Source organism: Pelodiscus sinensis, chromosome 19 (assembly GCF_052426305.1).
Source record: "Pelodiscus sinensis isolate ZL-2025 chromosome 19, ASM5242630v1, whole genome shotgun sequence".
In the NCBI taxonomy this organism is placed as follows: Eukaryota; Metazoa; Chordata; order Testudines; family Trionychidae; genus Pelodiscus; species Pelodiscus sinensis.
The window spans coordinates 26622174-26635574 of NC_143070.1; the positions used below are offsets into that span (position 1 = coordinate 26622174).

General features: G+C 57.0%; 1 protein-coding gene across 1 annotated transcript; it reads right to left on the reverse strand.

Moving 5' to 3' along the window:
- Positions 1 to 1919: 1919 nt before the first annotated feature.
- LOC149522509 (zinc finger protein RFP-like) lies at positions 1920 to 10629 on the reverse strand. Its single transcript, XM_089771207.1, has 8 exons — positions 10139 to 10629; positions 8101 to 8230; positions 7360 to 7385; positions 6417 to 6647; positions 5631 to 5653; positions 4800 to 4912; positions 3828 to 3875; positions 1920 to 3020 (listed from the first exon to the last, which is right to left on the reverse strand). The coding sequence occupies exons 1-8, from the start codon at positions 10553 to 10555 to the stop codon at positions 2515 to 2517; spliced, it is 1494 nt and encodes a 497-aa protein (XP_089627333.1). The 5' UTR covers positions 10556 to 10629; the 3' UTR covers positions 1920 to 2514.
- Positions 10630 to 13401: the final 2772 nt, after the last annotated feature.

The following is a 13401-nucleotide window of genomic DNA, read 5'->3' on the forward strand; positions in this document are numbered from 1 at the left end:
TGAAAGCAGAGGACGATGGCTCCTCTCAGGGGTTGTTTGGGTTGGTCTTGTGACCCTGGTGGATGAATCTGGAGGTTAATTGGAGTTTGTGTCAGTGGGTTTGGGTGGGCTCAGGCCCTTCCACTGGCCACCTCTTCGACCCAGAACTCTCTGAGCAGAGGGGGGACCTCTGACTTCCTGTTCTTACCCCTGTGGCCGTGGAGAATGGACCCGGCTTCATCAGGTGCTTCTGAGCTTCTAGTGAAGGGTAAAAGCTGGGATGGTCCCAGGAGTTTCCAGAAACATGGGCCAGACTTTTCAAAACCCTCCCTCCGCCACGAGAGCCAGATTTTGTCCTTGCCTGGCAATGACAATGTTTCCCCTTGAGCCCAGGGACAGGTCACAACCTCAGTTCCTGCCGGGGGGCGTGAAAAGAATTTGAATCCCACCCACCTCCTCAACAGAGCTGCGCTGCAGCACCCCCTCTCCCTTGGAAAGTAATTTGGAGGTGGTGGGCTTGGTGGGAGCGTGGGGGCCAGGCCCATGCGGCAGCTGCTCCTGGGGCTGGGGCTGATGCTGTGGTGCATGGACAGCACCTTATTGTGCCTAACACACTTTCAAGTGATGGCTGGACAAGGGCTCTTGTCTGTGTGTGTTTCACTGGCTTGGTTTTGTCCAAAGTACACATTATCGGTTTGGTTTTGCTCCTCAATGTCATTGCTTATTATAGATCTTCTCACACAACCGTAGCCACTGGAGTGTTCTCGTGAGAGACGTGGGAGGAAAAGGGGTGGCCCACACCCAGGGCCCATTGACGGTGTATTCATCGTTCAGTCTGGGCTCAGTACGAGACGTGTTCGAGCCGAGGAGAGTAAAAATCCCTCGTGGATGGAGGGCGTGGCTCAGCTGATTCTCAGGCATCTAGGAACAGGATATTTTTCTAACTCAGCATTTTCTATTGTGTTGAAACAAACAAAAAACAGGTTCCCTCCAGCTCTACCGCAAAGAGCATTCTGAAGAGGTGACTTCGGGCTGTAAATACCTTGCAAAACAAGCCAAGCTCCAGCAAGACGACCAGACTGCACCAGGTAACCAGCACAGTGGGCCCGTCAGGATTTCCCTGTGGTGGCGTGTGGCCGTGCCCTCCTGCTACAGGAATCCAGTGGCGACATGCTACACGTTAGCCTTTGGCAAGTGTCGCGTGTATAGTGCAACATTAACAGCATGTTGCCCTGCTCTCGTCTTGTATTGGAGGAGTTTTTGGATCACCATGGAGGAGTGGGGAGGGGTGTGTGGTTATATTTGTGTTATAGATCTGTATTATGTAAAATTAAAAGCACTGTTTTAAAGACACATTTCTGGACCACATTATAATCTCCAGTAAATATTTAGAGTGTGTCTATATAGCACCCTTAGCTTGACATAAGCTACACAATATGTGCTAAGCAAATTGTGTAACTTATTTCAATGCTATTTCAGAATAGCTTATTTCATAATTTGGTGCTATCTACACAGCGCCAAATATTAAAATAACTCATTATTCTGAAATGCCCCTTAATCCTTGTGGAACAAGGGTTACCGGGACATCAGAATAAGCCACCCCTTACTTGAAAATCTATTTAGAAATAACAGGCTGCTTCAATATATGCAGAATAGCTATTGTGGAATAGCTTTTTCAGGATACTTCCAGTATCCCGCAATAGCTCCTCAGTGTAGTCGTACCCTTAGATAGTGGCAAGAATTAAAGTCAGCCCTCAACAGGAGAGAGGAAACTGAGACTTGCGTTTTGTGGTATATGTGGGGCTTGGACAAAAGTGATTTGTTTTGTTTTGGAACATGCCATAACATAGGGTCGCTAATAGCAGTATTCTTCAAAGGAATGAAAACGCCCATATTACGGGAAATACCCAGATGGACTCAGGCAGACCGGCTGAAAGTCATTTTTCATATGCAATAGAATCGAATAACATTTATTCAAAAGTTATCTGTACAGAAGCAAGAAGTCTCATGTTTAAATATGAATCTTCCTGGCACACGCCCAACAAGCGCCCATGACCTCAGTGTTGGTGCACGAGATCAAACTCACTCTGCTCAGGGAGGGAAAATCATAGGGGGACACTGGTTACAAATGTCCCCACAATCACAGGAGAAGGCGACTTTGGCTCCTGTGGCTGGAGCTCTGGCTGGAGACCCCAGTGAGATCTCAGGACACAGACTGGTACAAACCACTCCCTGCTGCTGCGCAGCTTCCAGCATCCTCCCACCCCCAAACTCTGATTGGTTACTTCTGTGTCCTGCCACCCCAATATCCACCTGTCCCCAGCCCAGCTGTTAATTCTGCCCCTGCCCAGCCCCAGCCTCTGCCCACTTGCTCCTCCTGCAGTCCCTGGGGTTCTTCCCCCTCCCATCCCTGGGGCTGCAGCGAGGGATGGGGAGGAGTTTTCAGGCATCATAGAGATGAGGGGCCAGGGGCTGGGTGAGAGGAGTCCTGTAAGGTCACAGAGACTGGGCTGTGTGAGGACAGAGAGGCTGATTTCAGGGGCACAGGCTGAGCTGGGATCCTGGCCACACCCAGAGCCAGGGTCGGATTCTCTCCCCAGGGAGGGAGCCCGGCGGGAAAGCGAAGATCGGGGCCTCGGTTCCAGCATCAATAAATGTCACCTGCCCCCGGCCACAGTCCAGACAAACCCGGATCTTGTGTGGGGGGCTCAGAGGCAGGCAGGTCTCAGGGGTGGTGAGAGCCCAGAACTGAACCCCCCAGCACAGCACAGCCCAGATCCCCCCTTTAGGGCTGATCTGTCCCTTCCTGCTCACAGACTCTCTGGCCACCCCCAGGGCCCAGTGTTGCCCATCCCCCACCTCCACCTCCCAGCAATGTCTCCCCGAGGTGAATCCTTCATGGCCCAGCACACAGGGCTCAGAGTCAAATCTCTCCGGGTTGTCGGGCAGTCGCTGCCGTGTAAGTTCCCATCTCACACATTTCTGATCCCCAGACAGGACGAGCTGGGGATGAGCCGTGTCTGGATCCAGAGTCACAGTCGCTGGGGAGAGAGAATCAGGGCGTGAGGGGCAGAGCTCAGCCCTGGGGGCAGCTGGGGCCATTTCTCACCCTCCCCAGCAGCCCTGTTGTGGCTGGGACAGGCCTGGGCCCTAGGGAGCTGCCTCTGCCCTGGGCCCTGAGACTGAGCCGAGCTGTCATTGCAGTGCCTCAGCCTGGGCAATGGGACCCGCTTCGTCAGCTTCTCATTTGTGTGCAGAGGCTGCAGCCTCCTGCCCCCCAGCTTGGGCTGCTCCATCCCCAGGGCCAGGCCCAGAGTAGGAGGGTCCAGTGGGGGGGTTGGGGGGAGCAGAGGAGGCAGGTTCCAGATTTAACCCCCAGAAGGAAACTCCTTCCCCTGCTGCAGCCTCCACCCCCCGCCCAGGGCACAGAGGGGAGGGGGCAGCGCGGGGGGAAGAGCTGCCTCACCCCAGAGAGCAGGGCCTGGGCATTAGTCACCCCCACGGCAGTGGAGGGTCCAGGGCTTTTCAGGACAGCTGGGCTCAATGGGGGGATTCCAGCTCTGGCTTCTGGGGTCACTGGGAAGGGCAGCACAGGGCAGAGGCTGGTGCCCAAGGATGGGCTGTGCTGATCAGCTGCCCCGACACAAAGCGCAGCCCCTGCCTGCAAAGCCCCCTGCCCGCAAACTGCACCCATAGTGAGAAGTGGGGGGGGGGGGTTCCGACCCTGAGGCTCCTCACCGCTCAGTGGGCAGGTTTGGGGCTTTGCCTGTCGTGGTCACTGGGGGTTTGGTTGGTGACTTGAGCTACAAGCTCAGGAAAATGTTTTTAGTCTCCACTTGAAACCTCACCCTGTCTGAAAGGTCGTCTTGCTCTCTCCAGTGCAGAGGACAGCGTGTCTGGTGGGGGAAGGGAGAAGAAAGGTGAGACTTCAGGAATCCATATTGCCCATGACATGCCCAATCTGAACACACAGTCCCAGGTTTTCATTATAGCAGAGACGCAGTTGTGGTACGTCTATACTGTAGAGAAGATCGAGGATGCTGCTTTCAATTTTCCAGGTTTGAATTAGCAGTTGAGTGAAGACAGCTAATCAAACTGAGGGGTGCTTCTGTCGGTGCCGGTAGCTCTCAATGCACGAGGAGTAAGGGAAGTCGGAGGCAGAGAGCTGTTCCTACCACTGCCTGCTAGGTAGACAGCGCCAACAGCTGAGTTTCATTACTGTGACTGCAGCTACATAATGAACACAACTGAAGTTGCACAGTTTGATTCAACTTTATTCCACAGTGTTGATGTATCCTCAGGTTTGAATATAAAAAGGTTTGAAGCCTCCTACTTCCTCTCTTAATCAGGCCTCTCCCAGCAATGGAACCAACGTCTCTGCAGCCTCGCAGCCAGCCCAGGACAATCTGTGAAGAGATTCACTTTCTCCTCAACATCCCCCCCACTCTGCAGACTCCGCTGGGTTTGGCTCATTCATTTCCTGACATTTGTCACAGCCTAGGCCCAGATCCTGCAAAGACTTTGGCCTCAAAGCAGTTTCACCCACTTGGGTCCCTTTGATATAAGCGGGAGGTTCAGAGTTTGCGAACTCCTGGCTCTACCTGTGAGCCATGGGGTCTGTGTACTCAGCATCTCTGCAGAGAGCAGCACGGAGCTGGGCGTGTGTCTGTCTGTGTGTCTGGGACAGCAAGTGGGCGCTATTCTCACCTCACAATTCAACAGAAACTTCATCTAACTAGGATCCAAATGACCAGCATCGGTCTCTTTCCATGGCCTCAGACACTTCACTCGCTCTCCCCTCCCCCGTCCTTTCTTGGTACCTGTGAACTGCCTCAGTGTCTCCGACAGCGCAGTGGTTTTCTGGGAGAAACCCCTGACTTGCTCGCCCAGTTCAGGAGAAATCTCTGGCGGCCGGAACGGCCCCGTCTCACACCTGGGGAGAGACAACGTCACATGGGGACACTGCACCGAGTGACTCAGTTCTCCAGCTCTGGCCAGTGAGTCGCTGCTCTGCTGGGCCTGGAGTTCGAATCCTCCAGTTCTCCCAGCCCCAGAGCAGGGGCAGCGCAGCCCTTGGCCCTGCAACATCCCCTCAAAGGTCCCATGAACAGTCTGCAGCTCTGGCCTGGGAAGACCAGCTAGGGCACAAAAGGGGAACTGAGTCTCCACGGCCAACTCACCCCTTGGCCTCCAGGCGCTGAGGGGCAGGAGGTTCCCAGGGGAAGAGCTGTAGGAATCTGCCCACTAGGGACTAGACTGAGACACCAGCTCCCCCCTCCCCAGCCCATTCCCACAGGTCTCCAAACAGCCCTCGGGTGGGACAGACTCTGGGTCCCTGCTGCCCTGGGCTGAATGTGCCCAGTGTCTGGCAGTGACAGGCCCATGTCCCACCCCACAGCCCTGAGGCAGCCAGTCCCCAGGGAGGTGACAGCTCCAGGAAACACTTGAGCTCAGACTGTGCCCTGAATGGGGAATCCCAGAGTCTGCTGGGCCAGGGGAGAGCCGCAGGCTGACGCTGATCAGAGATTTGTGCCCAGCCTGTGACCTTCCCCTCACATCTGGCTGCAGGGCCCTGGGGAGATGTGGTGTCAACATCAGCTCCGAGCCCTTTCCCTGCACTGTGCAGTGTGAGGGGAGTGAGAGACACCTACCTGCTCAGGGTGCTTCTCACATCCTGGAGAGGAGAGAGAGAAAAGAACCTCAGCCCCTATCGACACACACAGGACCCAGGGAAGGGATTTTGCAAACATGGGAAGAGAGGCCCTGCCCTGGCTCCAGGGCCATGGATCCTGAGCGAATGGGGCTTTGCCATCTCTAATAGCTCTGTGCCTGTGACTCTGCAAAGCACAACAGTCACGCACATGGCAGCAACACACTCGCTGAGTTACACCCAGATCTGACAGCTGGACCCCAGTGTGATGTTGGGGGGGGGAACTTGCTGGTTTCTATGGGTCTGTGGTAACCCCCACTGGCTGCTGCCAGTACCACAGCCCAGAAGGACAGGGATGAGTCATTATGCAAAGGGGTCTCTCAACCAGTCTGACCAGCTACCCCCCATGGAGAGGAACAAAGGAAGGTGACTGCTGCCCTGGCTGGGGGGCAGGGCTGGAGGAGGGTTAGTTTAGTTTCAGTCTGGGAGCATGGAGGAAGCAGCCTCAGCAACAGGCTGGGGGGTTTAGAAGCGGAGACCGCCCCCCATATCAAGGTGGGCTGAGGCATCCTAGGCCTGCCCTGTAACCTGGTGACATCTGTGCCGTGCTCAGATTGTCTGGTGAGGCAATAAACTCCCTCTGTTCTACTGGCTTTTGGAGTCTGTTTGTGCCATTTTGGGGGTGCAGGAGGCGGGGGACCCCAACGCGCCGTCACACTCAGCGCTTCTGATTCAGGAGCCTCCCTTCCCTGTGTGGGGAGCTGGGACGTTTCTCCCACAGTCTCACCTGCAGGAATTCACTCGCTGGCTTCTGACACTTCCCCTCCAGCTCACCGATCTGCTCCCTGAGATGGGAAATCTGCACGGAGAGTTTCCTGACAGTGTCAGTCTGGAGCCTCGCAATCTCCTCATCCAGCTTCTCCAGCTGGGCCAGCAGGAGTCGCTCTTGTTCCTCCAGGAACTGCCGCAGCTGCTGAAACTCGGCCACAATCTTCTGCCTCTCGGCTTGTGTCTGTTTCTGTGTGAAAACAGGGAAAGGGCTGGTCAGGGGCGTGGGCAGAGCCTGAGAACCTGTAATACCATCTGTGGGTACTAGGCTGAGGCATCCCTCAGTTTCCCTCAGTTTCCAGTTTGGCCCATATCCCTCTAACAGGGACTGTTGCCAGGGAAAAGACATTTAAAGATATTATGTTCAAGATGGAGCCTCTTTAGATTCCATTTTGTTTTCCTTCTTCTCCCTGTGTTACCCTTTTCCCGCCAAAACCTAAGTGTACCTGGTCATCTGCTCGGTGCACCCCGCACTATAGTTTGCACTCAGTCCAAAACTGTGCACTAGGCACTAAAATGAGCTGCACACCGCTCAGAAACTGTGCACCTCTCCCTACTGGAGTGTTGCACACGGCACCATTTGCTGCACACCACCCTTGCCACCCTTTTCCCGCCTTGAAGGGCTTATAAGCCCTGACCAAGGAAGGGTTCGGGTTCGGGTTCGCCACCGTCTGTCCGTATCGTAGCCTGTCAGTCACTGTCTGCTGTTAGTGTCTGTTCGTCTCCCGTGGTGATCCATTTTAGTTTGTGGGTTCTGGTATAAGGATTTGTTCGAGTGTGGGAGAGAAAGAGCCTCGTGAGTGTGGGAACGCCCCACTTACGGATTACTGGCTTCTGTCACATGGACTTGAACTCATTTACCATCATCCTTACCCGCTGGATTGGACTGGAAGTCGAAGGGCTACCAAGCACCGATCCCAGAGGGAATCTACCCAACTCACTGGAGGCAGAGATCCACCTGCAGGAGGGCTGTTCGACTGGACTACCTTTCCCTGTCAACGAGGGACTCCCTGCTGTCCTCCCCTAAGGCTTTACACTAGCCACAGGGTGGAAGGTCGCAGGCATCAATCGCCATCTGCCTCTGATTTGTAAAGTATATTCCCCTTTGTTGTATCCGGGACTTATCTATCTTCTTTTCTTCTGGGATAGGGTGGGTTTACACTGTTGTTGGTGGTGTATGTTCTACTGTTCAAAATATATGGTTTGGCCCTAAACATTGGTCTAGCCTGATTTGTGGTTACCCAATCCAACGGTGATCAGATACATAACACCAGGCCGAATCTGGCTTCTGGGAGGGGGACACCCGGCTTTAGGCCGTGGGCTTAGTCATTGCCATTAGCTTTAGCTCCCACAACAATTGCTTACCTCAGTTCCCCAGGTAACAGGACGGTTCCCTGCCTGCCATGGGCAGCAAGTTCTGTTATTCTTGGGCTCTGGGAAATCACACCCAGAGCTGCAGGGGACAGAACTCAGCACCAGTGTTCTCTTTAATCTTCTCCATCCATGTGTGGAATAAATTTGTCAATGTGCACCGAGGCATGTACATGTGCACCACCAGTTGAAACAAAATCTAGCTGTGAACATTCTGCTAATCAGCTGGGCAGCATTTGAATCTCTCCTGAGCTGCTGCCCAACATTCAGACCTCCCCCTGCCGGTCCATAGCCACAGGCACCTACCAGACACTCCTGACTTCTCCTCTCTCCCGTCGCTTTCCATCCCAGCAGCTTTTCTCTCTCTCCCCTCAGAGTCTTCAAATGGGCCTGGATTTTCCCCTGAGGAAACAGAAATGAGCTGGGAGGTTTCATTGTGAGGCTGAGAGGGGTGGGGAACGGGGCGTTTTCCCACCCACAGCCCCAGGGACTGTTGGCCACAGTCGCTGTGTGACATCAGGGCCTCCAAGCAGAGGAAACCTTATTAATACAGCCTGGGAGAGTGTCAGAATCTGTCTGTTACCGAGGCAGGTTGAGTCGGTTTAGTAGTTGGAGAGAGAGCTCAGTTATCAGCGCGCATTGTTGGTGTGTGTGAAATGATTGGCAGCGCAGCCCGGGACCGGCCCTGACTCGCACTGGGGGTGAATCAACACATCTCTGTGTGAGGGGATTGAAATAGAGAAGTGATGCCAAACCCAGGAGCCACCAGGGCTTACACAGGGGCTGGGAGCTCAGCTCTGGGGGCTGCGCTGGTTGGACACAGCTGGGCTTGGCACCAGGGCCAGCCCATTAGTTGTAGGGAGGCTCAGCAGAGCAACGTCAATGGGCCCCTGGGCAGATCACCAGGCTCTTCTGTCTCCCTCCCTTCCCCCATCTGAGGGCCTGAGGAGGCCTTTTGTCCAGCTTTACGCTGCACAGTCCAGTTCTGTGGGGCTCTGTCCCTGTCCAGTGGGGACTCAGCCCTGGCCGTGGCTTTGTCTGGTGAGAAAGGGACAGGAGGAGACTGAGGCTGCAGCAGGAGGGGGTGGCTCCTCTACGCAGAATGACGTAGGTGGGGATGGTCTGGCAGAGACAGGCCCACAGAGGCCGACCAAGCGTTGAGGGTGGGTCTGGGCAGGTAGACGTGAGCATGTCCTGTGCTCTGGAATGTTTCAGTGGCCCTCGTAATTAAACAGGCTGATTTGTAGTAAGTAGGGTTCAGGTTTGCCTCAGTGCTGCCCTAAACCCTTTTTAGAGCAATGCCCTCTAGGCAGGTACCTGCTGCCCCAGTCTCTGGTACAGCTCCTGGCAGCAGTGCATTCTGGGAGATTCCCACAGGTTGCCTGGTGGGACTAATGGAACCGTGCTGGCTGGTCCGTGCCCAGGTACCCACTGGCACAGGTCAGACCGGCACTGGGCAGCTCCATCCCAGTCTGATCCCAGTGGTACCTGGCATGGCCCTGAGCTGCCTGGAGCCCTGTTGTGGGTGGACTCAAGACACTCCAGATCCCACACAGCATCCAGTCCTGTGACCTCCTCTAGTGCCGGCTGCAGCATCTGAGTTTAACCCCTCCTGGAGCAGCCCAGGAGTTCAGCATCCCAGTGGGAAACCTCCTCTTCCTGCTGGGCCTGGGCCTGTAGCAAGGCGTCTTTCCCTCCTAACTCACACATTTCGGTACCAAAGCTGAGGTATCAACATGGCCTAGTGGTTAAGCGCATGGATGGGGTCTGGAAAAACTGATATTCCATGCTGAATTGAGCCACTGACCTACTGAGTGACTTATGAGCCTTTGTGCCTCAGTTTCTCTCTCCACATTTTGTCTACCTAGAGTGTAAACTACTCAGGGCAGGGATTGTCCCTGGCTGGGTTTTGTGCAGAGCCTGGATCTCATGTGGGGTCTGTCAGGGCGACTGTGATGCAAATACAAGTAACAATAAATTCTAGTCCTCAAATCCATAGCAACAGCCGCTTATAAACCCCCTTCTCCAGTCTGAAGGCAGCACATTCCCATAGCCAGCCTGCTGCTGACCCATACCCCTCCCATTGGGTAACGGCCCCTCATTTCCCCGGGGGGGCTGGGTGCAGAAGGATTCTGCTGAGCATCTCAGAGAAGTTTCTCTCAGCCAGTGTCTTTAAGGACTTGCTCTATTGCCTCAGCTACCCCCAGCTGGAGCATTTCTTTTGTCACAGCCTCTCCCGGGAAGTCAGGGAAATTAGCCAGTGAGTAAAACCCAGAGTAATTCCCAGCAGACAGGGCAGCAGCTCCCTACCTTGTACTCCTGGGCAGCCTCCGCTATGGGCAGCACCGTGTGCGCGCGGTGAGCCTGGGACTCTCTGCAGATCACGCAGATGGGGGCTTGATCCTCCTCACAGAACAGCTTCAGCGCCTCCTGATGCTCCTCACACACCCCGCCCCCGCCTGCCCCCTTCACTGCCTGCAAACTCAGCTGTTTGACTAGTTCTACCACTTTTGCCAGCGGCCTGTTGGGCCGGAGGGGGTCCTGCTGCACCGGGTCCCTGCACTGCGGGCAGGAGGCGGCTGGGTTGGGTCCCTCCCAGCACCGGCTGAGGCAGGCGCGGCAGAAATTGTGCCCACAGGCTGTGACCACCGGGTCCGTGAAATACTCCAGGCAGAGGGGACACGTCGCTTCCTCCTGCAGGCTTTTTACAGGGCTCGCCGCAGCCATGGCTCCTCGGGGCGCGGGAACAGAGAGAGTTTAAATTTCCTGAGCTCAGGCTTTGCCCCGCCTCCAGCTACAACTGGCTGTGCCTCTCCCTGGAGCTGACTCAGGCTGTTTGCTGGATTGGAAGGAGCCAATGAGGACAACACAGCCCTGGAGGCTTTGTGAGCAATGTCCCACTAGGGCTCTGGCCCTGGCACCCACCCCTGGGCTGATGTGGAGGGTCCCTGGGGTGTCACATGTTCCCCAGAATCCACCAGGCTGGGCTGATCAGCTCCCAGAACTGTGCGTGTAAGGAGAGAGAGTGAGGCTTGTGCAGAATTCATTGTGTTTGATGTGTGATGTTGACAGATAAAGTAACAGTTGAGTATTTATATGGATCTAGTTACATGCTCCCAGTTGCAGTTTTACCATGTTCAATTTTCACAGCTGTGGGAAATGCTAGGGGGAGGGGCAGGCAGTACTTGGCTCAGACAGTAACTATTCAGTGACAGACACTGAGATTCAAACAGGAAAATCTTTATTATTAAACCACAGATTGTCAATGTGACTCTCAAAACAGACTAATTCAAGTCCTTGAACTCTAAGAAGTTCTCAAGCAGCCTCAGTTCTTTCTGGGCCTGTGTGGAACTTTCAGTTACTATGAAGGGAAAGATTTTTTCCTGGGTTTGTAAGTGGACAGTGAAATCGAGGTTCGCTGGCATCTAAGGATAAAGGTCTGCTCCCTCCAAGCCCAGTGACATCCAATTCTCAGGCCAAACGCTTATTCCAGCTGGAATCCATGTTTCAGGCCCCCGATTATGACAGGCGTTAAGGCTGCTCTGGCTCTTTCTAAAGGAGCCTCAGTGTAAATAGTGCTGCCGATATTAATGACTTTATGGATCACATGCGCACAGGAGTGACCAGGCTGGGTCAGATCAAAAGCCCCTCCAGCCCAGTGTCCTGTCTGCCCAGTGCCCAATGCAGGTGCCCCAGAGGAAATGAACAGAACAGGGATCCCCCAGTGAGAGCCCAGGACACTTCTGTCAAAGCCCCATGGGATGAAGTGGGAGGTTCGGAGGGAGTGTGGCGGGCTCACAGGGAGGGCTGTGGGGGGCCCCATAGGGAGGATTGTAAGGGGCTCGCAAGGGAGGCTGAAAGCTTGAATGGGAGGTGTAGGGTGGGGCTTGCACGGGGAATTTCACGATCGCAGGGGAGGTTGTGGGGGGCTCACAGGGGGCTGTCACAATCGCAGGGGAGGTTGTGGGTGGCTCGCAGGGGGTGTGACAGTCGCAGGGGGCTCGCAGGGGGTGTCACGGTCACAGGGGAGGTTGCGGGGGGCTCGCAGGAGGGTGTCATGGTCGCAGGTGGGTTGCGGGGGGCTCGCAGGGGGGTGTCGCGGTCGCAAGGGGGTTGCGGGGGGCTCGCAGGGGGGTGTCACGGTTGCAGGGGAGGTTGCGGGGGGCTCGCAGGGGGTGTCGCGGTCACAGGGGGGTTGCGGGAGATTCGCAGGGGGGTGTCACGGTCACAGGGGAGGTTGCGGGGGCCTCACAGGGGGTGTCATGGTCGCAGGGGAGGTTGCGGGGGGCTCACGGGGGTGTCACGGTTGCAGGGGAGGTTGCGGGGGGCTCGCAGGGGGTGTCGCGGTCACAGGGGGGGTTGCGGGAGATTCGCAGGGGGGTGTCACGGTCACAGGGGAGGTTGTGGAGGGCTCGCAGGGGGGTGTCACGGTTGCAGGGGGCTGCGGGGGGCTCACAGGGGGTGTCACGGTTGCAGGGGGCTGCGGGGGGCTCACAGGGGGGTGTCACGGTCACAGGGGAGGTTGTGGGGGGTCGCAGGGCGGTGCCACGGTCACAGGGGAGGTTGTGGGGGGCTCGCAGGGGAGGTTGTGGGGGGCTCGCAGGGGGGTGTCACGGTCACAGGGGAGGTTGTGGGGGCTCGCAGGGGGTGTCACGGTCGCAGGGAGGTTGTGGGGGTCTCGCAGGGGAGGTTGTGGGGGGCTCGCAGGGGGGTGTCACGGTCGCAGGGGAGGTTGTGGGGGGCTCGCAGGGGGTGTCACGGTCGCAGGGAGGTTGTGGGGGTCTCGCAGGGGAGGTTGTGGGGGGCTCGCAGGGGGGTGTCACGGTCGCAGGGGAGGTTGCGGGGGGCTCGCAGGGGGTGTCACGGTCGCAGGGGAGGTTGCGGGGGGCTCGCAGGGGGTGTCACGGTCGCAGCGGAGGTTGCGGGGGGCTCGCAGGGGGGTGTCACGGTCGCAGCAGGGTTGCGGGGGGGGGGCTCCCAGGAGCTGCCTGCCCCGGCCCAGGGCCCGGCCCCCCCGCACGTGCCGCGTGTCTGCCCAGCCGGGGTGACACGTTCTGGGCCCGGGCTCCGGGCGCGGCTGCCGGGTCTGGGCGGGGGGCGGGGCCCGAGCTCGCGCGCTCCCGCCGCAGGGTCCCGAGCGGCGGGTCCGTGTCTCGCGCCAAGAGGCGGGGCCCGGTGACGTCGCTGTGGCTCCTCGCTCTGATTGGTTCGTGGAGGCCCGGACCCAGCCCCCTTCCGAATCCCTCCCCCCCGCCCTTAGTGTTTCTGGGGCAGCCCGTCACTCCCGGCGCGACAGCGGCATCAGGGGAGTCCCCGTCACTCGGGCGCGAGAGCAAGGGGCGGAGCAAAAACGTCATTGATGACGCCATACGGGGGCGGGGAAATCGCTCGTCACTCTCGCCTTACAGCCGGGGGTTCCCTTGTCACTCGGGCTTCAGAGCAAGGGGCGGGGCGAGCAACGTCTCTGAGCGGAGCCCCTCGGTCTGAGCTAAGCCCTGGCGCGGGACTCTCATCGGAGTCATTGACCGCTGCGCATGCGCGGTCTGACCGCGCCCGCGCCCGCCCCCGCCCCC